Genomic DNA, 24816 nt, shown 5'->3' on the forward strand with positions numbered 1-24816 from the left:
ATATTCAAGGCATAGATTTATCTAGCTCTTTAAATCTAAGGGTCGACAAGTCGACAGGGATGCTTTCTCTTTATGGATAGGTACCTGATCCGACCTCTTCCCCATTTGTATTAATCAACGTATGTATCCGATCGAAAATTATTTATTTAAAATTTTCACCATTTTCATTCTCAAACTGGAAAAAATGTAAGTTTTTCTTCTTACGTATTTTTCAAGGAATGAAAGAGTATATGTAGTGTTTTATATATTAAACAATGAAACATTGAAATGAAACAAAATTCATTCAAAATATCGTTCATATTGCATATTTTCTTTATAAGAGAGATAAATGTGAAAAGTTTTATGAGAAATTTCTATAAAACATGCAATTATGTTATAATTCTAACGTATTCTGTATGATGGAAAAGGATTCATAAATATTTTAAATGAATTCTGGTCAAGATGTGAACACTACTTATAAGTTACGTAAATGACTTTCAAGCAGTCGAATTAATGAAAGAAAACCATGGAAAATTAATTAATTTGTCTAGCAGGCGAACTCATGGAAGAAAACCATGGAAAATTAATTAATCAGTTATGCTCACATTGTAAAATTTCATAACATATGGAAATGAAATTTTCTAGGAGTCCGTATAAATGAGATGAACTAATGCTTCAAGTACTATGCAGAAAACCAGCAATCAGACGGAATTTCTTCAAACAAGAACTAATTCTATGCTCAGACAAAAGAGCTAATTTGTCTCAAACCGTATGATTGTACTAGATTTTGACATCTGATCCAGCCATTTGCCTCTTTCCCTTCCAGTTTGAATCCCTTTACTTCTTTTGATCACATCTCAATATCAGAAATCAGTAATAATTCCTAGATATATACTTGCAATTTTTTACATTTACAAAAATCTATGCATTTTCCTCAGATTGTAAAAATAATTGTAACAACTTATCTCTCTCTCTCTCTCTCTCTCTCTCTCTCTCTCTCTCTCTCTCTATATATATATATATATATAGCCTTACAAGTCTGACTTACAAATAGAACACTGCTCTATTTCGTAATACAAGACTAAGCTGAAATAGTCTTCTCAACCAATGAAAATCATTCGCCCAAATGTCATTCTATTTTTATAGAACATACACGTGGGTATATTGAAGTGAATACAAAGTTTTTTTCGAATAAGTTAATGAAAATATCCACAAATGCTTCTGTTCAACCTCTTTCTTTTTTGTGTGAATGTACTTGATGGTATAATTATTACAAAGCTTAGTACTCTATTCTTCTATTTTAATGGCCGAATGCATATATATATGGCTGGTAACACGTGGGATTTACAGAAATGCTGTATATAATCTTGTAAGTCTTGCCTTAACGTGTGGACGCGGGAGTCGTAAGACCGGCAAAACGTAAGGTTTTAAACTTATAAGGCAAGCCTTACTGTGTGCACCGGCCTTAAGGAATTGTGTAAAATTGAATTGCATGCAATTAAGTTATAATATTCTTCCTTTTTTCTGTTATCTGTCATTTGATTTCTTATTTTGGCTGTATGTCAATATGGTGATGTCTAAATTGAATTGAATTGGATTTTATTTTGATATATCTAGTGCCCGCTTCAATGTTTGAGATAACTGATAAGATAGAGATGATCCCGCCTATTGTTAATTTATATAGAGATATTTATATAGGAAACATTTTTGAAAGTTACAACAATTTTTTTGAAATATTTGAAACAATATCTTATACATTTGGAAATAATTCTAAACACCTTAAAACAATATTTTAAAGATCTAGAAATATTATCTCGTAGATCTGTAAAAAAAAAAAATCTTGAACATATACATGTAGAAACAAAATCCCGAGAACTGGAAACATTCTTGAACATCCAGACACCATATCTTGAATATTTGGAGACCGTCACGGTAGCTCAGTCGGTAGAGCACTCGCTCCGTGATCGGAAGGTTGTGTGTTCGAACCACGACCGCGACTGACCTAAGTTGATAAAAAATAGGTAGCAACTGTTCCTTCGCCAAGAGCTCAGCACTTTGAAGTGAAAGTTGCGGGTCCTTCGGATAAGACCTTAAAAACCGAGGTCCCGTTTCACGGCAGGCGTTGGGTCACGATTTAAACAAATTTCAATGTACTTTGAAGTATAACGTATGTCTGAACAAATTCTTATCTTTTGTTCATTAGTAATTAAAACATCAGGTCCATTTACTAACATTTTGAGATTTTCGATAATTTTCATGTGCCGTCATAGGATTCAGGCAGCAATCACTTGACGTTAGGTGAAGTGACAACCTGATTCCAAACTTGTTAAGCTTTTTCACTGTAACAGTTCTAAATATCTTTCAGTTCTGTATATTTTTCTTGTCTTTTACGTGCTTAAAAATTGAACAACAATATCAAGACATGATACTTTTTTTTTCAAAAATGTCTTTTGTGGCGTCTCGGATATTAGTGAGATCTTAAAATGTGGGATTTGGGGGTATCAAGGAGTTGATTATCAAAACTGTCAATCCTTCCATTCTTACAAAGTTACTAGGTTTTGAACACTGTCCTGGGTACGTGTAGGTTATAAGTTTTTAATATGAAAAAATGTCTGTGCAATGTTAACGTGCAAAAAAGTGACATGCTCCGTGACGTATGTTTTATCTAAATTATAAAGCTGTATATTTTTAGGGATCATCGCAGAACATCAAATCTTTGCATATTTGTTCGAAAATACGTATAGTTTTTATCCACAGAGTTTTACTGGTTTCATGCAAATAGCACGCTCAAAATAGAAGATCTCCTCGAACTTTTAACAACCATCGTAAAATACATGCACATATTTGATATTTTTTAATTCATTGGTTTATCCAGGCGTTGTAAACTTTTTAATGTGTTTTGTGTTTTAATTATTACCAAATTCAAATAAGGTTGATGGATACTTTAAAGTATATCTGCCAATTTTGGGGGTATGCAATGGTAATAAATCGATTTTTTGCGTGGAGTTTGGCGAAATTGGGTCCATGAAATATTTTGTGTTCAAATCGACGTTTGTGAACAGTCATAACCCCCAAATCACATTGTTAAAAATTCTATATATAACATTATTTATTATTGATATATTAAAAAGACGCGGCATTTGCAACAACATATTGTTTCTATCCCATTTCAATTGGATATCTGGATCAACCGGTTCAAAGACATGTTCTAAATGTGATTAAATGTAAAGTATTTTAAAATACCTTTTTATTCGGTGATAACGTATATGTAAATATAAATTGTCGTCCATATGGTACGGATATATTTGCTGATTATATTGTTTTCTCTCTTTGGAACTAATAAAAATGTTTAATGAGTTTTTTAAGAAGTGCTTGATTAGAATGTTAGCAAAAGCATCGATTATGCAGTCTGATATCAAAACCAGTTATCGGTTTTCAGTTGTTTTAAATATATAAAGTATTGTTTATATTGAAAGCGTCGTTGACTATTGGATGAAATTACAGTCTATAGAGGAGTTTGTATTATGATTCCTAGACGCTTAAATATTTACAGATTAAGTATTAATACGTGGCATTATAAAAAGGGGAAAATAGGAAAAATAACAATTCTACGAACTGAGGTGTAGGCCTGTAATGATTTTTCTCTATGATTATCTGATGATAGAGTTAGTCATTTACTGAAAGTTAGAATGGTACATTTTTAATGAAATTGAAAGCTTTTTTTTCAGAAACTCATTGACAATTTATTTAACCAGCCGGAAACTAAATCGATTCTTTCCGTCTATTCTACAGCTGAAATTCATCTACGTTACATTTAAAAAGACCTGTCTTTGGATGTGAAGATGTAAAAGGCAATGATATTCATGTTCTTCATCGATGTATTCATAGCCAAGTATTCAAATTTTATCAAGATAAGAAGAATATTTTTGGAGAAATTCAACTTGAAAAAGAAATTGACCATTTTTTTTCCTTCTGAAGATAGGTCTTATGCATGTTTGACTGGTTGATGATATGCTTTTGATTATCCGCGATTATGGCAATCGTAAACAGTGACTAAGTTTTTGAAAATACATAAAATATCCATAATGACAACTGTATTATTGAATATTGGTGGTTCCATATTTCAAACTACATTTGAAACTTTGGAAAAAATACCCGGCACAAAACTTAGTTCTCTCAAGCGAGATATCTCAGACAAAGCTTCCACAGCTTCTTTCTACTTTGACAGAAACCCGGATGTTTTCAATAGCATTTTGGATCTTTATAGGACGGGAGAGCTTCATTTTCCTTCAAACATATGCGGGGCTACTATAAGAAACGAGCTTGAATTCTGGGAAATTGACAAATCCTATCTAAGTGAATGTTGTTTGAAAGCTTTCTACAAACATGAGAATGACAAGAGTATTTTGAATGAAATCAAGAATCTTGAAAAATATAAAGTTTTGGATATTCCTAAGGAAGAATGTCGCAGAGGATGTTGGCGAAATTGCATCTGGAAAACTATACAATATCCTGCCTCATCGCGAAAAGCTAGCGTAAGTTTTTTTTTAATAATTGAAAAGAAATAAACCTAGAATATTTATTGTTTTAAAATTGAAAAAAATAACCCAACCTTTTAAGAATCTTTAATTTTTCTTTCAACAGCAAGTCTTTTTTTACCTTTTAATACAAAAAAAAAAAAAACAAAAACAAAACAATCAATCATGATACGTCTTATAGATCAAACGATGAAAATTATTTTTTTATTTTTTTTTTTTAAAAGTTTGCTTGTTTGTTTGTTTGTTTGTTTTTTTTTTTTTTGGTCAATCTGAAAAAAAAAATAATCGTTTCATTTTCTGAAAGGTATTCAACATTCTGTACCTACTGGTAGTTGTCCTTTCCACCTCGGTATTGTTCATAAACACCATTCCAGATCTACGAAACCCCAAACCTGACCACCTCAACGAAACATCGGCCGTGGAAAAAGAGCATATCTATACCAAAACTACGGTTGCTCCGCCAGTTTTCTACGTAGATCTTTTTTGTGGTATATTTTTTACATTTGAATTCATCACACGTATTGTTGTGACGCCGATAAAATGGAGGAAGTTTTTTTGTACGGCACTTAATGTAATTGATGGTGTGGTTATCATAGCCTTTTGGGCTTTATGTTCTTTAGTTATTAGCGGACCAAACTTCATTGAAGACAAAGCATTTTCTTATATAATCATGATCCTGTACTTTGCGCGGCTGCTTCAATTATGTCGGTTCTATAGATTTCTCAATAGATTCAAAAGTTTTGACGTTATAAATCTGGCCATTCGCTCAAGTATTTGTCAGTTTGGAATCCTTATAGCTGTATTTATTCTTTCAAATTTATTTTTCGGTTACTTGATTTATTATGCTGAGTTCGAAGACAAAAATTCATTCAATAATGCTTTCCTTGGGGTTTGGTGGGCTGTTGTTACCATGACGACAGTAGGATATGGTGACGTAGTGCCCACGTGCTATCTTGGCCGCGTCGTAGGAATGGTATGTGCTCTGACGGGAATTCTAATTCTTTCTATGCCAGTTGCCATAGTGACATCAAATTTTACTATTTATTACAACAAACTAAAGGAATACACAAATCACAAACACAAAGAGGAGAGAAAAAGTGAGAGTAGGTTTAGTCTGCAAAAAGCAAGAGAAAGTGGTTCTGTTTTTCCAAAGCCCGTTTTAACTGTAGACACAATAGAATCACACAAAATGCAGAGTAGCGGAACTAAATCTTGAATAAATGTATAACAATGAAAAAAGTAACACCTATTGAGATTTATTTCTATTTTTTCACATTTAACTGATAATTGTTATTTGTGTTGATTAAATTGAGTAAAACAATTACCGAGTTTAAATTTCCCATGGTAAAAGTGAAACATTAAATCTAATGTCATTATCAAAGGCCTTCATTTGAATCTATAAATCTTGGTAGTAACAATCTTATTTAGAAACTGAAGATATTCATAGAATTTTTGATATTTTTTGTTGGGAATTTAGAATGATTGATACGTCAAATTTATCGATTTCAGTAATATTCCCTTTCATCTGAGACAGCAGTACAGGGCATTGAACGCTTTCATTACAAATTTCAGGATAATTCCACACGACAATTACACTTAATGTACTTAAATGTGTTTGCTGGCGTCAAACTTAGAAATTTCAAGATAAAATGATGAAATTAAATATTGACAAAAAAAAAAAAAAAAAAAAAAAAAAAAAAAAAAAAAAAAGAAAAAAACTAGAATTTCCACAGTTAAAGTATTCATATGATTGTTTTCGCTTTCAGCTTTTTCTTATACCAGGATACGTGGTACTTGTTCAAATAAAATTGCGCTGAGTTTATTATTATACAAACAATACAGAAATTAAATTATTCATCATTCTTTATCGTTTATCATTCGACATATGTTCCTCTACAATTCACAAATGCTTAAAATTGAAATTAATAAATAGAGACTACGTAGAATATCATAATGACCCTTCATTTCGTCATCCATGTCATTTGATATTTTAGTATATCAAATTTAAAAGATCATACAATACCACGTAAATTGAGACCAGAAACACCTGCCAATATTTTCATTTGTTTAAGACCAGCAATGAAAACGCTTTGTCTTTAATTATGTATATTTAATGATTACGGATATAAACTATGGGCTTTGTATGATCAGTTTATGCTGTTCGATTTTTCCATTATGTATCAAATGCAGATTTTGTCAATGTATTGTTATAAGCTTCTTATTTTCGGTTACTTTTCGGAAGTTTTTCTTCAGTCTGTATCGTTTGCACACGTCCAATGTTCTTGCTATGATCAATGCCCTTTTTATGGAAAGAAAAAATAATTTGTAGATATGTAGTACAGAAAAACAGGCAATTTAAAAGAAATACATTGTTACACATAGATAGTTATTTGTTTATAACCATGTCATGTTAAAACAATGCTTTGACCTAAATGTTTCTTTGTTTTAAACAATGCAGTAATTTCGTAGCATTTAATCAAAAATAAAAGTGATTTAAAAATAGCTATACTGTGGTCTTTTGTCCCTATTTTCTTTTTTTTTTTTTAATCATAAATCAGAATTCCTATCTTTTGTTGAGTTTTCCAGCCTTTTTTTCACTTGTTAATTAAATTACATGTAGTGCAATCAGATATATCTTGAATATTAATAATTATTGTAGGGAAGCAAAGAGAGTATAAAACATTAGGGCTTAAAATGTTATATGTGTTCTGCTAATAAGACTTGTTTGTTAGGAAGCTAATTATAGAACACAAGGAAAATAATGCTTTATGCATTAATTATACATAGCATAGATATGTATTCTCAAATCAATGCCCAAAATAGTGGTAATACGAGTGCCGTTCAAAAATTACGCGGACTTGTTGCATAGAAAAAATATTTGACGACAAAAACAAATGAAAAACCACACATATGATAAAGAAATCTTTACTTATATAATTTTTTTAAATTTCATTTCAAAACATCGCAAATTGACATCAGTAGAGGGTGCTGAATTAGCATATATCCTGAAGTCACGGCGCAGTCGGCGCGTGATATCTGCGACGTCATTGGCGTCATAAAAAATGCGCGCTCACATCTTTTCAAAGTACTCCCCTTTGTGTTTGATGCACAGTTTGTGTCTCCATATCCATTCATCGTAGACATCTCTATACCATTTCTTGTCCAACTTAGAAACTATAGATCGAGTTGCATACTTCAGTTCGTCAATATTGTCAAACTTCCTGAAGGGAAGCTGGGATTTCACCGTCGGGAAGACTTTAAAGTCCATTGGTGCCAAATCAGGACTGTAAGGTGCATGTTCCACTCTCTCGAGTCCAAGAAGATCAAGCTCTAGAATTGTTATTTCAGCTCGATGTGCAGGTGCATTATCCTGGTGTAAGATCATCTCTGCCAAGTTTGTACCTGGTCGTGTTTTCCTTACGGCATGAAGGAGATCTCGTCTGATAACCTGGAAAATTAAATATCGGGTTCATTAAGACTTTTTTAAAAAAGGAAATTTACCTCCAACATGAAAAAACCCAAGTTTTATCTTATACATCTACATAATGTATATTAAGTGTTTTATCTGTCCGTGTTAAAAAACTGACCTTCGAATAATAATTTGCGTTAACATTTTGATGTGCAGGAACAGCGTGGATCAATAGCATGCCTTGGATGTCCATAAAGAAAATAAACATGTTTTTCCTTGACGATTGGCGGACTTTCGCTTTTTGTGGGGGAGGAGAAGATTTTCTTTTCCAGGCAGACGATTGCTGTTTTGTCTCAGGGTCGAAATAAAAAAGCCATGTTTCATCGGTCGTGATAATCTTATTGATGAAAGAGTCTCCTTCACTTGCGTGGCGTCTAAGAAAATTCCTGGACAATCGAACACGCTTGACTTATCATTTACAGACAATAATCTGGGAATCCACCTTGCCGAAACCCTGCACATGTTCAAATGTTCAGTTAAAATTGTATGTACAGTTCCAGTACTAATTCCAACAACTGCTGATATTTCTTGAACTGTGTGACGTCGGTCACTCTCAATCACATTCTTAACACGTAAGATAAGGTTTTCGTCTATGATCGTCTTCCGCCCCCCCCCCCCCGATCGTCTTCCACGGACGTCCTACCGTCTGAAAATCTTTTGTGCCACTTGAAGACAAGAGTTCGGCATACCGATGGTTTAATGTCCGCTTGATCAAGCATCTTTTGTGTCTCTGTTGGTGATTTCCCGAGCGCTACGCAAAATTTCATGAACGTGCGATGCTCCGTAACGTCACTTGACGTCATTGTTTCAGCTGTTCTTGAAAGGAACACTCCAGAGAAAAAAATTAATATTTCTATAACTACTCCAAATATTACGTCAAAAATTTAAACCTGTAGTGACGTAACAATGAAAAGAAACTGCAGAGAAAATTTGTGATTTTTCCCGCGAATTATTGGAAATAAATGAGTAAAATTATTGATTCCTTAAATTTGTTTTTCAAAATTGTTGCCGTGCTCCGTACATTAACTTCTGCAATATCTTAACAGCAATATTTTCAAGAAAAAATTATTAATAATCAAAAATAATACAATAAATTAATTTGAGATATAAAGAAATATATTTCTGTAAAGTTTTATTGGTATATGACGTCTGTAAGAGTAAATATTACCCGAGTCCGCGTAATTTTTGAACGGCCCTCGTATTTTCCTTCTAATCCTTAAAGAACTTTCTCCGTCTGTTGTTCTTCCTCAAAGTTTTCTTGCCATTCCTTCAAGCACTATAACGTTACAGTTATATAGATATCACTCTAGGTCACCTTTAAAAAATTGTTTCGTTGCCCTCTCCCGACCGATTGGATAAAAAGGGCCCGACTTAAAATTTATTTTAATCTCCAGGAAGCAATTATTTTTATGTATTCTGGATAACAGATTTTGAAAATTCAGCATTGAATTGAAATTTTCTGAGAGAAAAAATTTTCTCTCCCATCTACCGACCAGATTTTTTCATCCTGAATCGGGAGAGGGCAAACAAACATTATTTTAAAGTTGGTCCTACTGATCACCGTTCTTCATTTTCAGATTAACATTTCTTGTCCATAGACAGAAAACGGCAGCAAGACATATATTTGAAGTAATATATCTTAAAAACACTTTTTTCATTTGAAAAGTTAGTCATGCCGAAATAATGCTTTCTCTCCATGTTTTGTGTCACACAGAAATAAATTTTACCCAGAAACAAGGAAAAGAAATAAACATGAAATAGAAACGAAGAAAGAAACGTTCCAAAGAAATTCAATGTTCTGTGTAAACACACATCATTATATACATTGGATGTAAGTTGCATGTTCTTGTTTTTGTAATTTAACTCAACCAGGTAAATACAGAAACTAAAACATGTCATATCTACATTGTACTATTCAGATTAAAATAAATAACAATATTTCAATTTAAATCCGCTTTTGACGTCATTATTTTGTTTGAGCGCTATATTATTTTTCGGAATGATTATTTCCAAATGGAGAACAGTTTTTAAATCATATACAAGCTCTCTCTCTCTCTCTCTCTCTCTCTCTCTCTCTTTTGTACCTCTTGGAGCTTTTCATGACTTAGAAAGTGCTATAAAGTTATATTCCACTAAGAAAAAAATGTAGCAATGCTGGGTTTTCTCACCATGTATGCCGGGTACTCTACACCTAGCTACCGAGACCGAAGACAAATGTGCATTTAAATTACTTCATGGCACTCAATTTTTCTTACTAAATAAACAACAACAAATTATTAAAATATATATTTGATGACTTCAACTTTTCTATCGTTAACTTCCCTTAATATTATATACTAATATACCCTTATCACCTGCATATGGAGTTTGATTGTATTTGCCTACAAGATCATCGAATCAACCATAGAACTTGCAAAATGTTGACTTTGAATAAGACTGTTGATATCCTTGTTTCATCAGCTCATTTGTCAATAGCTTGATTCGTTTTAGAAATAGTTTGTACGTAGAGCATGCTCTTGCGTAACGAATCAGCTGCGAGACATAATCAGTAAGTCGAATGCTGACTGACGCTTTTCAAACAAATTGTAAGGCTATTAAATACAATCTGAATTTTCTACGGATTTATCCGTTTACCCGATCATGAAAATGAGCACACGGTGGGTAAAGGAGTAACTTTATATGTACTTGCTACTGTAACAGCATATTCTAGAGGTGGTGTATATCAAATGTGGATTCTAAAAAAAAAACTCCAAAGAACTTTTACAAGATTTAAAATCACGTTATTTTTTTTAAAAAGTTAGTAACATCAAAACTAAGGAGTTTTCTACACTTTATACAGTCATTCTTCGCAATAAATTAAAAACTAGGCTTTTTGATTTCATAGGCAATTGCTTCTTCAATAAAAGTAGAACGAGAAAATTGTCATATCTTATGATTGGTCACCAATAAAATAATCTCTACTTTTCAAATCACTCTGAATCTACACCCAAATACTCTTAAGTTTATTTTTTAAAGGATGCTGAAGTTTTTCAATGACAACGATATCTGCGTTAATGTATTATTCGTACACTAGGTACTCCAACATTGCAAACTGTTGGAATCTCGATGGGCACTAATAGTGGTCTTTTATTTGCCGACCTGCTTTAAAATTTATACACCTTTCATGCAGATTTATTCTTAAACTTCTACATGAAATGAAAAAAAAAAAACTTGCTTTGGCCTTTAACTCAACATTTGGTGTCATAACAGTATTTAAGTTGAGGTTCACGTCAAAACATGGGTGACACAAAATAATTCCTGATTCTCCCTTTGCGATTCGGGTATTTTTTTTACACAAGTCTGGAGTGAATTTTTATGACATGAAAAATTATATATATTAATTAATATATGTAAACTTCCTGTATTTACCAGATTCATTAAAATTTAGGACGCGCTGATTTTTTTATACACTGTTTTTGATGGGAGAATGATTAAGTTCAGCACTTGATTTTCAAGCACCTGCTCGACTTCAACCGAAACAAACTAGCGAACCTTGCTGGATTGCTATGTGTTACTTCGTTCTAAAATCTTTATTAACATTTATTTAATAAAGATATTTTTATGAAAAGGAAACTTATTAAAAGTTTGATTAAAATTAAAACCACCTATTCAGAATTGTTCATTTTGGGTAAGAATATATAGCAGAATTTAATACTGTAGTGCAACCTGCAGATGGCGTTTTATCAATTAGCAATAAATACTTCCATTCATATTTTAACCCGGTATATCCAGGAGAACTCGATATAAAAGACACCACAGAGTCTGCCACATCTGTTTAATACTTGAACGTTTTATTGACTATAGACAATAAGGGTTAACTATCAACTAAACTTTATGACAACTAAGAATACGTCAGCTTATTGTCAATTTTCCGTATTTATTTAGTAAGATTCCGCTCTCACCTGCACATAGGTTTATGTGTCTGAAGATTTTCGATGCACAAGAGCATGCTCTGGGAACAATCAAGTTTTAAACAGAGGCAGGCTTCTGACAATAAGTTGATGTTATAAGGATTTCAACAACCTCTTTTAAAGTCAGCTTTTCGTAAACTCTATTGTAAGTATAATGACTTTGACAGCAGATATAACTTAGCATTGGTCGTTTTTATGACTGACATATTTCATTCTAATTAATAGGCTTTTGTTTTTTGTTTTGTTTTGTTTTGTTTTTTTTTACTAAATTTCACTGCGGCATACTCCGTCTACCTGTTCAGTAAATCTGATAGGGTACCAGATGCACCAAGTTTGTTTTTCGACATATTACGTCTTTTCAATGATTTTCATGCCGAAACGTTGGTATGGTTAATTCTGGATAAACATGTACTTCAGCATATAGTTTGTTATCCATAAGTCTTATATGTTTTTTCCCCCTTTTTTCAAATAAATTTTTTGAATGTATTGTTTGTTTATTAAATTAACAACAATCCAATTTTGAGGTGTGAAACTCTTCAGAAAATGATTTCACAATCCAAGTTAAATGTATGTTTTTAAAAAGCTCTTTACTCAATTTTAAAAAAGTACATAATATACAAAAAAAAAAAAAGTCTTTGCAGTAAAGCTAATCATTTTATGATATTCATATTCTTTAAGTATATATTCGTAGATTTCATTAATTATGCAAAGTACATGTAGTAGTCCACTTTAAATCGGTTGTACAAAGTTGTCATTTTTGGTAAACATGAAATGCTTATCGTAAGATGGAATAAAAAAAAAATAATTTGTCTACTTGATTCAAGATGACTAAATGTTAGATAGAAGTTTAAAATATACATAGGCGAAATTTTATTTTTATTAAGCTGGTAAAGCAGTACGACAATTCTTGTAAAAATGCTCTATCATTGAATTGCAAAAAGATCTAGAGCAAGACCAGTATGCGACAGAGCTCAAAATAGAAATAAATACTGATTCTATCGTGATAGAATAAAATCTGAAAAGAAACAAAAGGCAACAGCAATACAATAGCTGTATCCGTGCAAGTTCTTTTAAGTGTCTCCATAAAGCATTTTGGTACTGTCTTAGACACAAGTAACAAGCAAGATTTTGAAGGAGTAGCCTTTTTTATGAGTTTTAGTATACACTGTAGCCATACTTTCATTATAATAGATGTATCCAATATGATAAAGAAAATAAAGGGGAAAAAAAATTAAAAAGTCATCGGAAAACCTTATATATTTATTTAATTAAATAAGGAAACCTAGATAACATTTGGAAATGGTTGTTTTGAACATGATGAAAATATAGGCGTCCAAAATCAAACGAGCTCTCTAAAATTACATTCCATGTACTTAGTCATTGTAGTTGAATTATAAACCAGGATTTTCCCCTCATTAATTTTGTATGTTTCATAACTTCCCAAAATTGATAATCTTACTTGGGAATCATTTGCCAAAGTAGATATCAAAACTGGACATTGGACTTGACATCTCGTTTTGTATCCATCCAATATTTGAACCAAAAAGTGTTTCGGAATTTTTTTTTTTCTCTCATCATCCTTTATCGTTTTTTTTTTTTAAAAACATCAATGAATTAAAGAATGTAAGATATTGAAGATAACCTCTGACCGATTTTAAAGATAGTTTTGTATACACATGTTTGACACTTCTTCTCTGGAACTAGTTAATGCATGACTTTATTTGAATATGGTTTATTAAATTGATGGTATAAAACGGCTCAACGCACTGATGAGAAAACTGTACCCAGAGGTTAAAGTAATCTGTTTTTATCATCTATAGAGATGAAAAGTGATTAGAATGACATAGTTCTACTTCATTAGTTTGAGCTTTTGCATGCTTTTAGATATTGCTTTGGTGTAAAATGGTAATTTGTTTGCTTTGACAATGATATTGCAAGCAAAAATTGCTTAAATAGTTATCATGCATTGATGTATGACGTTTTCTTTGCATGTTCTCTGTTTTCTACTTTTATGAAGCTGCAGTGTTATGAACAACATTCGTAGAGCAAATGTTGCTCATAACACCATGTTCACGGAAAAAATTGCTAATTTCTCGAATGATCGACATTGGCATTGCAACTTTGCATACCTTCAATCAAGATTAGAAACGCTGGTGTATCATTTTTTCACATGCAGAAAATTTTAAGCTACTATCCAGAATAAGAGTTATAATACATGCGTTCTCCTGTTTCTGTTTAGATGAACGAAAAATCGTGTTTGGGTGTAGATCTAAAAACGAATTACAGAAGTTTATTTTTCCCTTATTGCTAGATTATTCAAAACTTAAGAATATAGTCGTCAAAACATAATAAATAGTATTATATAAATAATAATGAATTAATCATCTATAACTCCAATTAACACTTTTTGAAAATTAAATTTCACCACTTAAATCTGAGAAATTTTTTTTAAACTGCGGAAACATAAAACTGCGCCAAATTGTAATGTGTATCTAGGCAAAGGAAGGTAACCCCAGTAACAACTGTTAATTTTGAACAATAGCACGTCATTTCATTTAAGGGGATGAAGGACACATGGTCACATGACTTTGTTAAACTACGTCATAGTCTCCATTTATATAAGTGCAAAACGTGTAAAGCATCAGTTCTTGTAAAAAATTTTGACAATTTTTTTTCTTTAATTACCATCTTATAATAAAAAAAAATAAAAAGTTTAACATTCTTGTAAACATTATCAAATTATGAAAAAAGATTGATCCACTCCTCTGTTTCTTTAAACTGCGCGTCCAACAAGTCGGTGACGTCATACACGATCTGCAAGTACAGCAAGATCATACTCGGTGAATACAAGGGCGGTATTATTGTGTAAAAACAGGTCATAATCAGTATATGATGAAGTATTTTGAGGAACGGGGAACACAAAAATTAATTTTGCATGGCTGATGATGGAAATCTTATGTAGGTATATCTTATTTCGCTTATTTAGCTTACGTGTGACGTCATAGTTGGTTTTTCCCGTACTCGAGAAATGTAAACATGACAAGTTTTTGTCCTGCTTATGTCGTCTTCAACGATGTCCTGTGCAATATTGAGGTCAGCTTCACCATTCGAAATTTTTACAGTTAATCAATAATTTGAAGGACTTGCATTTCAACGTAAATTTAAAAATATTGAATGATAGGATTTTTTGTAAATTACGTTTTTTGTTGTTTAAATTGTCTCAAAAAGTTCGTAATTTTTCCTATCCAGATGCAGTGTGATAGATGAAACTTGCCTTTTCGAATTTTAAACCCAATTCATACTCTGAAATATTTTAAAAGATACATGTTCACTTACATATTTTTTATATATGCTTTAAAAAAAATCCAATTATGGACAGAGTAATGAGCCCGGCAACATGGAGAATTAAAACTCCACTTAGATACTGTAGGGCATAATATTTGTCAATCAATATCTCTAAAATAAGGTAAGAAACCTAATGATATAACTGCTTTAAGATATGTGGGACATACTTAATAAGAAATATACAAAATATAAAAAAAATTGAATGACAAGTATTTTTTCAGCTAAAGGTCCTTCTTCCCCTTAAATTAATCAACGTTAATTATAGAGTAATAACGTTAGCTTGCATCATGGGGGATGTAAAGGCATTGAATTTAATTTCTCCGAAGAATCCTGGCCCTAGCGGTGATCGCGATGTACGTTATGGAAATGTTGAACAAGAAACTTGTTTCAAAACAGTTTCCGAGACTGAAACCACAGAACTTCTAAAAAAATAAATGAAACAAGAACACGTCAAGAAAAACGGATTGACACATGAAGGTTCTCTATAATTTGCTTGATAGTGTATGTCAGGAGTCCAGGAATATTCATAAAATTCCACCAAAGGAACTGAACATGTATTTGGCGAGGTTCTTTCTATCTGTGCGAAAACCAGACGGCGGTGAATACGAACTCGATACGTTACGAGGCTACTTGGGAAGTTTTTCGCGATACTTACGGGTCAAAAGTTATGAACATAATATTGACGAATCGCATCTCTTTGGACACGCAAGAGAAGTACTGATGTTCAAAAGAAAAAAAGCTAAAATCTCAGGGCCTTGGAAATAGAAAGCGGAGAGTAGAGCCACTTCAATCGACGAATTTCGGCGACTTATACAGGCTAATCAGTTGGGTAAAAATAAGTTAAAGATTTAGAATAGAAATCCGAACTTACTTTAAACAAATCCTGAAAATGATCCTCATCTCGAACTCGAACCGGATAGTATGTCAACAAAGCCCCAGTTACTCTTATAGAGTCGATCATATTAATGAAATATGGAGATAACTGACAGTATTCAAGCTCAAAGTCCATTAAAACAATACATATCGGGAGCAGAGCAAACACGGACCGACATGATCTGGAAATAACGGAAAAATCCGTCGACAATGCAGTGTGTAAATAATGGCCTAACAATTAGTACATGTATGAAAAACGTCAGTGAGCATATGACTTAATGATATATTGTATTTGCTGACATGGTCATTGTATCGAGACTCAATACTGAAATCAAAGAATGTTAACGGACTGGTTTTGAAATTTCCTAAAAGAATGATTTAAATATTCCTGTATTGTTTTTCCGTTTATTGCAAATCCACAGTCACTGATAAATAGCATGTACATAAACAACATCATGCACTTCTGACTGAGAGGAAGAAGTGCATGCGCAGATGCTTTGGGGCGATATTGAATTAAAGGAAGATGCAACAGGGTCAGAATACCTAGAATTTAATGAAAGAGCAACCAACAAAAACGAGACATGGAAATGGAGACAGCAAACCATCAATTTCTCGCAAAGAGGAAAAAAATTAAATAACTTTTTTTAATCCTTGGTTACAGGAGACCCTACATGTATGTGCCCAATTAATCTTTATAAAGAATTCAGGCGACACGGGCCTTTGGAGATGCTGGAGCTTAACAGTAGGTTTTATCTCTCCATTAAACAAAATCCAACAGATGACATATGTATAAGAAGCAACGAATGGGAAAAATAGTCTTGGAAAAATTGTGAGAAATATGACTAATGCAGGTATGTACTATATCAGTCATCAATACTGAACTCACCCTCACACATGATTCTTAACAAAAACGATAGCTTACATATATTAACAGGTTAAATTGTGAGAAATATGACTAATGCAGGTATGTACTATATCAGTCATCAATACTGAACTCACCCTCACACATGATTCTTAACAAAAACGATAGCTTACATATATTAATAGGTTAAAAGTGCTTTACTTTCAGCTGCAATCATTGACAAGCGTCTTACAAACCACAGTGTCCGGAAGACCACGGTCACAAACTTACTGGAGGCAGGGTTTGAGCAAACTGAAAGCAGATTACAGGATATACGTAAGAACGTCCAATCAATAAATAACTACAGCAATCTTCCAATCAAAAACCAAAAAGGAATGACCAAAGTACTTTCTGGGGCAACTGTGAGCATTGCTACAAACGATAATCAAGAACCGTGTGACTCGATGGATGACAACTGTGACGAATTTCTTAGCCAGGCAGTCCAGTTGATCGAGACGTATGTAAACACCGCTAAACAACAGCAGTCGGTTTCCCTGATTGATCTTCCTATCACTGAGACAAGCAATGGAATGAAGATTACATCTGTTACATGTTTCAAAATGCTAACATGAGTGGAAATATCACAATCATTGTATATCCCTTGAAGGAATGAAACTTCTTAAATTGTGGAAAGTGATGTATATATGCTGTATTCTCTCTCTGTAAATAGTGATTAATAGTTTTAAACTTTGATATCTTGTTGTGTTTTAGGCAAATGATATAAAAAACATCACACTCTTATTTTGATCTTGGACCTGGGATTGGCCCCTCGGGTGGTCTGAGACCACCTTTCAGGGTCAATCCCAAGTCCGAGATCAAAATTAGAGTGTGATATTCTATATATCTGAAACCGCAAATCTATCCATCTAGGAGGACATACACTTTCTTGCCGTCCTTCTTGTCTTAAATTCTTCAACTTTTGATGCTGATGAAAACATTGGGGGGCTGGGGTTCTGAAATTACATAGTCATAAAGAATTTCGAGTAACTTTAATATCTCGTAGAATGACTTAAGTAGACTTTAGAAAACGTAATGCGGTAATTCCGGTCACCTTTTCGTGAACAAGCTATAATAATCTTTGTCAAGTAATATATATTTCAAAGAATAGCAGACGAACACGGCTAGGATTTATAAAAGGCTTCCGTGAAATATCAAACTGTTCCAACTCTAGTAACTTCTCTGAACTACCTAGATATGACGTCATAATAGCATATGACGTCAAGTTATTGCATACTTGAGCTGACATGACGAGGGAAGTGTCATGACTTTTACATTCCTTTCACATGACATGTAGAATTTTTTTTTGCGTTGTTGTTTAATTCAAGTGTCTGGATTGTTTTTTTTAATTTCAATGTGCTGTTATGATGCTGAACATTTGCAATTTAATATCGTTATTCCTTTCGCTTGTCCGATATGCACATATTCAAACAATAACAAAAATTGAGAAGCGCTCCCCCTTACACGTCCGTAGGCATAGTTAGAATCGATAAATCTTGCATATAATTGATTGGCACAAGTAATGAATAAGGATAAATTGAAGTTATTCTGAGTGAATCTACTAGAGAAGTATGTCCCCTAACTGAATTTTGCTGGGGGGGTTGTATGTAATTTATCCTACTGTGTATGAGTTGCGATAAAAACTAAAAATACCCCCTTGTATGTGAGTAAGTTGAATTTCATGTGAAATATTTTCTCAAGAAGTCAAATTCAGACTTGCCCCCAGCATTTTATATGCACCAAAGACCACAATAAATTGACTTATATAACAAACTTTTCTCAACAATTACATTTTGCACTTGTGCCGATGCGATTTTTGTGCAACATTTAAGAATTTATAAGTGTCTGTCACGTGATCAGCAAAGTCATGTGAAATCACAAAAGTGCTTTATTATGATACCTGATTAAACTCTCATCACAAGTTGACTGCAAATTCATACATAGACTACATATTGAAATTGAAACTAGCTCAGAATAAAATGTATATTTTAATGCATATTAAGCCTACGGACAGCCTTAACATAGCTGCGAATGATTCATTCTAAATACACTCTTCAAAAATAAGAAAAGCATAGTAAAATTTTAGTGACACATTGAACATAATATAAAGGTTACTTAGTAGAATGATGCAATGGTAATAAAGAAATGTGGTAAACAACAGGTTTACAACCTAAATGTCATAATTACTCAAGAATTTTACACTCAAGGACAGTCCAAGGTCATTAAAGATCAATAGCTGATTTGCCCCCCATAGACACACATGATATTGCCTAATTACATTTGTATATATATATAAATGTCTTTCTAATGGACGAAAATGAGTGTATTAAATACCGTATGGGAATGCTTTCCCACTCTAAATGCAGAGCTTGGATCAGCTGTTGCAGCTGGAAATGAGGTTGCCTTTGGTGGATATGCCTATTCATTTTGTCCAAAGCATAAGGTTTAAATCTGGCGATATAGATGGCCAAGACAGAACAAGATGCTGTGGTTTTGCAAGAATGCACTTGTCAGACGAGCCGCAGTGTATCGTTAGATTGAAATACGGCTCCAGGATGCTGCATTATTGGAAAGACATGTGCATGTAGGACGTCACCAGAGTACCCTTTTGCCGTCAAAGACCTTTGAATATGAACCAAACCAGTCCTGCTTGTATTAAATACCGTTTTCCACTTCATTACACTACTACCACCAAATCTATCAACCTACCGGATGCAGTTTTCTGTAAAACGTTTCTTACGAATCTCATGCACTCTGACTCTTCAATCAGGCTTTGCAATAAACATTTTGGACTAGTAGCTAAACAAAACTGTTCAACTTTGTTGCTGTTCCCATACTCTTGTGTCCTTCGGTCTGAGACCTTTGAAGTCGATATTTGAGGGGTCAGAACAATGGCATGAATAAGTCCCCTGGATATAATTCCAGCATCCCGTAGTCAATAAAAAACGGTCTTGTTTGATATTCTGTGCAGTTCAGGGATAGCTAATGCTGTAGACGACGTCATTGTGAAACGTTGATGAAAATTATGCAAATTACTGAAGCGATTCTGTGCTGCCGGTGTCACGTGTGGTCTGCCATATTTTTGGCGATCATTTGATGCACCATGATGTTGGTATCTATTTCATAAGTGAGATATGGTGCTTTGTGCAACTTTTAAACTCGTGCAATTTTAAACTGTGCTACATGTACAGCTGCTTCTAGTCGCCAAATTTCCTTATTGCGTTGTGCATCATTCAGATGCACAATTTTTTTTTTTTTTTGAATCGCGTTAATTTTCACAAAAAAAAAAAAAAAAAAAATTTCTTTTAAACAGTATAGTGAAAATCGTTTACGTTACAGCATTTTCATGTTCTGAAATAAATAAAAACCTTTTTATAACTCAGCAGCAGCACGCTTTGTCTACTTTTCAAAATAGCTGAATTGATTTAACATATTTTATGTTAAACTCAATATACATGCTGAACAAGACAGGGTATAATTTATTGTGAAAACCTTTAAAACGGATGTTATAGAGAACAGATAAAATTTGTACTTTCAGGGTTGTTCAATAATCCGTCTGCATTTATTTTAGCTAGCTTCCTTCCGCCGTGTAATTCACAGACAGAAGAACAATTGATTTGCATTTGGACAATAAATTCTTTTGCTATCAGTTTACCTAAAAAAATATACAAAAATAGAAGTATGGAATTTTTATGATTAAGAGAAGATATTTGGTCTGATAATAAAAAGTACTATATTAGGATGAATAATTCGAAAAGGCCTTTATTATCTAATTGTAAAATAATGGGAAAGGAAGAAGTATGCTCTGGTCATCGGAAGGGAAGATGTATATCACAGTTCTATCCGAAACATACGGCAGTATGTTGAAAATGTGCATTCTTTTGTGATGTTTCTTACTCTTTTGCATATAGCACACCCCTATATTCTTACTTAAATTTTCTTAGCAGTATGATTCAACTCATTTCAACATCAGGCGTCCTAAGACTGTTTAAAACCTATTTATACATCTTTGGGTTATTTGAATGATACGGAATTCCCGGAAGGATAGTTGGTAAGTGACTTTCTTTTTAGGTGTTTTTTTTCTGAATTTCTGAAAAGGAATTGATTTTATTTATATAACACCTTTTACAACAACTCTTAAACTAACATAATGAAATATGGATATAACGAACAGTATTCAAGCTCAAAGTACATTATAACAATACAAATCGGGAGCAGAGCAAACACGGACCTCCAAAAACATCAGAGGTGGGATCAGGTGCCATGGAGGAGTGAGCATCCCCTGCCAACCGGTCACACCCTCCGTGTGCTCCTTATCATGATCGGCAAATAACGGAAAAATCCGTCGACAATTCAGTGTGTAAATAATGGCCTAACAATTAGTATAAAAAACGTCAGTCAGCATATGACTTAATGATAGATTGTATTTGCTGACAAGGTCATTGTACCGACCATAGAACTTAAGAAATGATTACTTCAAAGGTCACTGTTTATATCCTTGTTTCATCGACTTGTTTGTCAATAACTTACCTCATTTCAGAAATTGTTTAAACGTTGAGCATGCCCTTGTGTATCGAATCAACTGAGAGATATACACCCCATATGCAGGTGTTAAGGGTATATTGCTGCATAAGTAAGGGAAGTTGACGATTGAAAAGTTAAAGCCATCACGTTTATCATAAAGCTTTGTTGTTAGATAACCATTAACGTCTTTTTCTAGTAAAATATCAAAACAGATGTGTCAGACTCTGTGGTATCTTTTATTCCAAGCTCATTGAGATACATTGTGTCGACATATGAATGGAAATTATAACAATAATCTAACTATATATAATACGCCGACGATATATCTAAATGTCGAGTTGAAGGCCACAGCAAGAGATTTCTTTTTCTCACGTATAATATTTTGAATAAATTCTGCATCATATGAATACAAAAATAGGTCTGCTAACATTGGGCCCAATTGATACCCACTGGAATTCCAACAGATTGTTGGAAGACCTGGTCTCCAAAAACCACATAGATATTGTCAATCAGAAACTCAAGCATATTTTTAATATGAACTTCAGAGTACTTTTGTGTACAATCAGAATGTTTTTTTAACAAAATAATTTTGCAAAAGACCTATGACAAGGTAAGTAAATTTACGCATTCCATTTTTATTGAAAAAGCAGAATTCAATGACATCAAAAAGCCTGGACTTCAATTTATCGTGGGAATTGAAAAGTCTTAAGTTTTCATGTTATTGATTTTTGTAAAATTTTGTGATTTCAACTTCTCCGAAAGTTCCTTGGAATCACATCTGATTTAAATCACTTCTCGAATATATTGTTGCACAGTACTCCTGAAGTTTCTCCTTCACTTCTTTTATTATTTTATGGAGGAGTAAAGAAAGAAGCTTGGTAGAAAAAAATATACTGGAACCTGCTATGTAACTTTGTAAAAAAATTTATGAAGTTTCGAAATCCAATATAAATATGGTAATTAATATTAATATAGTTATATTAGTTTAAGAATTATTGTTATAAATACAATTAAACCATTACAATATGTATCGGTAATGATCCTCTAATAAAACTAAATAAATATCCAAATAACTGTGTCTCACTTCCATATTCAATGGCCGAGTAGTGTAAAACAGCGCCGCGAGAATACAATTGGCATTGAAAGAAGGTTATTTTTTTTACTTGCCTAGACGGCTGAGCGGTCTAGCACGCTGTTTGCCTAGAGGGCTGAGCGGTCTAGCACGCTGTTTGCCTAGAGGGCTGAGCGGTCTAGCACGCTGTTTGCCTAGAGGGCTGAGCGGTCTAGCACGCTGTTTCTGTACCTTGGAGATAGGTTCCGTAGGTCGAGAGTTTCAACCCCGGGTTGGGGCGGAAATGGGTATCCTAATAGCAAATTTCTTTGCTCTCTCTCTCTCTCTCTCTCTCTCTCTCTCTCTATATATATATATATATATATATATATAATAACCAAAAAGTAAAGACGTCACTTACGAGTCAAATATTCTTGCAACTCGCCTGAAACTACAATCAAAAACTACAGTATACACTGTAACAAGGGCTTAGCATTTTAATACCGTATGGCGAGAATGTTTAGTGGGGTGCTAACTTTGGCTTATTTTAGCGGTTTTAAACTAGCCTGCTAGAATTTTAATTGCTAAATTTGCACCAGTGTGTTTAAGTACTGAATACAAGAAAGATAATATTGATCAGTCCGTTGTTAAACATTATCTCTCATCTGATATTGGATTTTGTTTTTAAATTCTTCCGTAAATCGGTATTAAAACATATATTAAACATGCTGAAAACTCATTTAGAAGATGAACTTAACCCCTTTTGCAACGTCTTGGAACTCTGTGTCCGCCAAAAAAACTTCTGCCAAAATTATTGGCATATCCCTGGCTAAGTGAAACGCCAAATTTTAAACCCTGTAAAGAAACCCTCTAAGCCAAAATATACGTTGTCCATATTTATGTTACATTGAGTAACCAGCAACTAGAAAGTCATAACAAATAAGTAGCAACAAATAAAGCATATGAAATAAGAAGTCAGTCGGTGTCCTTCCGGGGCTTCCGTAGAACTAATATTGTAATTTTGGATGATGTGTGTGTGTGTGTGTGTGTGTGTGTGCGCGTGCCCAGTTTTAGCTTACCAACATTTTCATAAATTCTATTCTTTGCAAGATACAATAAATATTCAACAAAAGAAAGTGTTGCTTGTAAAAAAAAAATATTGAAATAAATATTTAGAAATAATTTGATTTTGTTTGAACTCTAGCCTCTGATTGGTTAATATCCAAAAAGGAGCACAAATTATTTCTGTATAACCCGGTTTGGTATGGGGACACCCCCCCTCACAACCAGCTGAATCATCTGTATCCATACAATCTTCTCATTTCCAGTCCTCGGGATTCAGGGAAAACCAGGTTATACTCGAATAATTTGGCCAAGAATTAGAGTCATTCCTAAATTGTATAAATTCTCATTTATTTGAGGCAATTATATGCATAACTATTATATTGGGAGACTTCTCGATTTTTACGATAAACCAACGAAGATTAGGAAATAATTAGCATTGGTCAGACAATTAAATTCGAAGATATTAAATGGTTATACAATTTTTTTTAATTTGCTTAGTATAGTAATATATATGGTCATGAAAACAACTTCATTCTACAGGCACTTGACGTTATCTAAATTTCCAATTACAAAAAGTATAACCCCCTACTGCATTAATCACAAGAAACACATCGCAGCAATCCTGATTTTTTCTATTAAGGGTCACATTAAATTATTTTTTCACCTGAAACTCGACGATAATAATTACTTGCCATCGTATTCATTCAGCAGTCAGTATTTTGGGGTGTTAATTTACTTTTTTTTTTATTTTTATGCACTAGCATTCCTCTGCTGACGTAAAATGATAATGTAAATGCTTATTTTTTTTTCTTCTTCGTGGTATTTTCTGCATTAATGTTTCTTCAAATTGATATGGCATATCAAGCATAACATATGCTATCAATGACAAACAATCATGGTAATATGGTACACTGCTTTTCTAGTAAGAAATATCTAAGAAAGACTAGTTTGGTATATGTAGGTGGCGGTTATGCGGAAAAACAAAGTGAATGTAAAAAATCAAGCTGGGGACAATAAAAGGCTGAAACTATACTAGAGCTTTAAAAAATGATCCACAAAATGTTCAATCTCTGCAAATTTACTACGTTATATATATGCTTTGATTTATAATCATGTACAACACA

General features: G+C 33.1%; 2 protein-coding genes and 1 long non-coding RNA gene across 3 annotated transcripts in view; 2 read left to right on the forward strand and 1 right to left on the reverse strand.

Annotated features, from left to right (window-relative positions):
• The window catches only part of LOC133187460 (uncharacterized), a 204496-nt gene that overhangs the window by 142513 nt on the left and 37167 nt on the right, over positions 1 to 24816 (reverse strand). The window lies entirely within an intron of this gene.
• Positions 1 to 24816, forward strand: part of LOC133187459 (nuclear receptor-binding factor 2-like) — a 108723-nt gene that overhangs the window by 44837 nt on the left and 39070 nt on the right. The gene's annotated exons all lie outside the window — the stretch shown is intronic.
• On the forward strand, positions 3910 to 6189 carry LOC133187800 (potassium voltage-gated channel protein Shaw-like). Its single transcript, XM_061323201.1, has 2 exons — positions 3910 to 4514; positions 4822 to 6189. The coding sequence occupies exons 1-2, from the start codon at positions 4065 to 4067 to the stop codon at positions 5731 to 5733; spliced, it is 1362 nt and encodes a 453-aa protein (XP_061179185.1). The 5' UTR covers positions 3910 to 4064; the 3' UTR covers positions 5734 to 6189.

This window comes from Saccostrea echinata, unplaced genomic scaffold (genome assembly GCF_033153115.1).
Source record: "Saccostrea echinata isolate AGI-Se365-2 ecotype Australia unplaced genomic scaffold, CSIRO_AGI_Sech_v1 ptg000015l, whole genome shotgun sequence".
In the NCBI taxonomy this organism is placed as follows: Eukaryota; Metazoa; Mollusca; class Bivalvia; order Ostreida; family Ostreidae; genus Saccostrea; species Saccostrea echinata.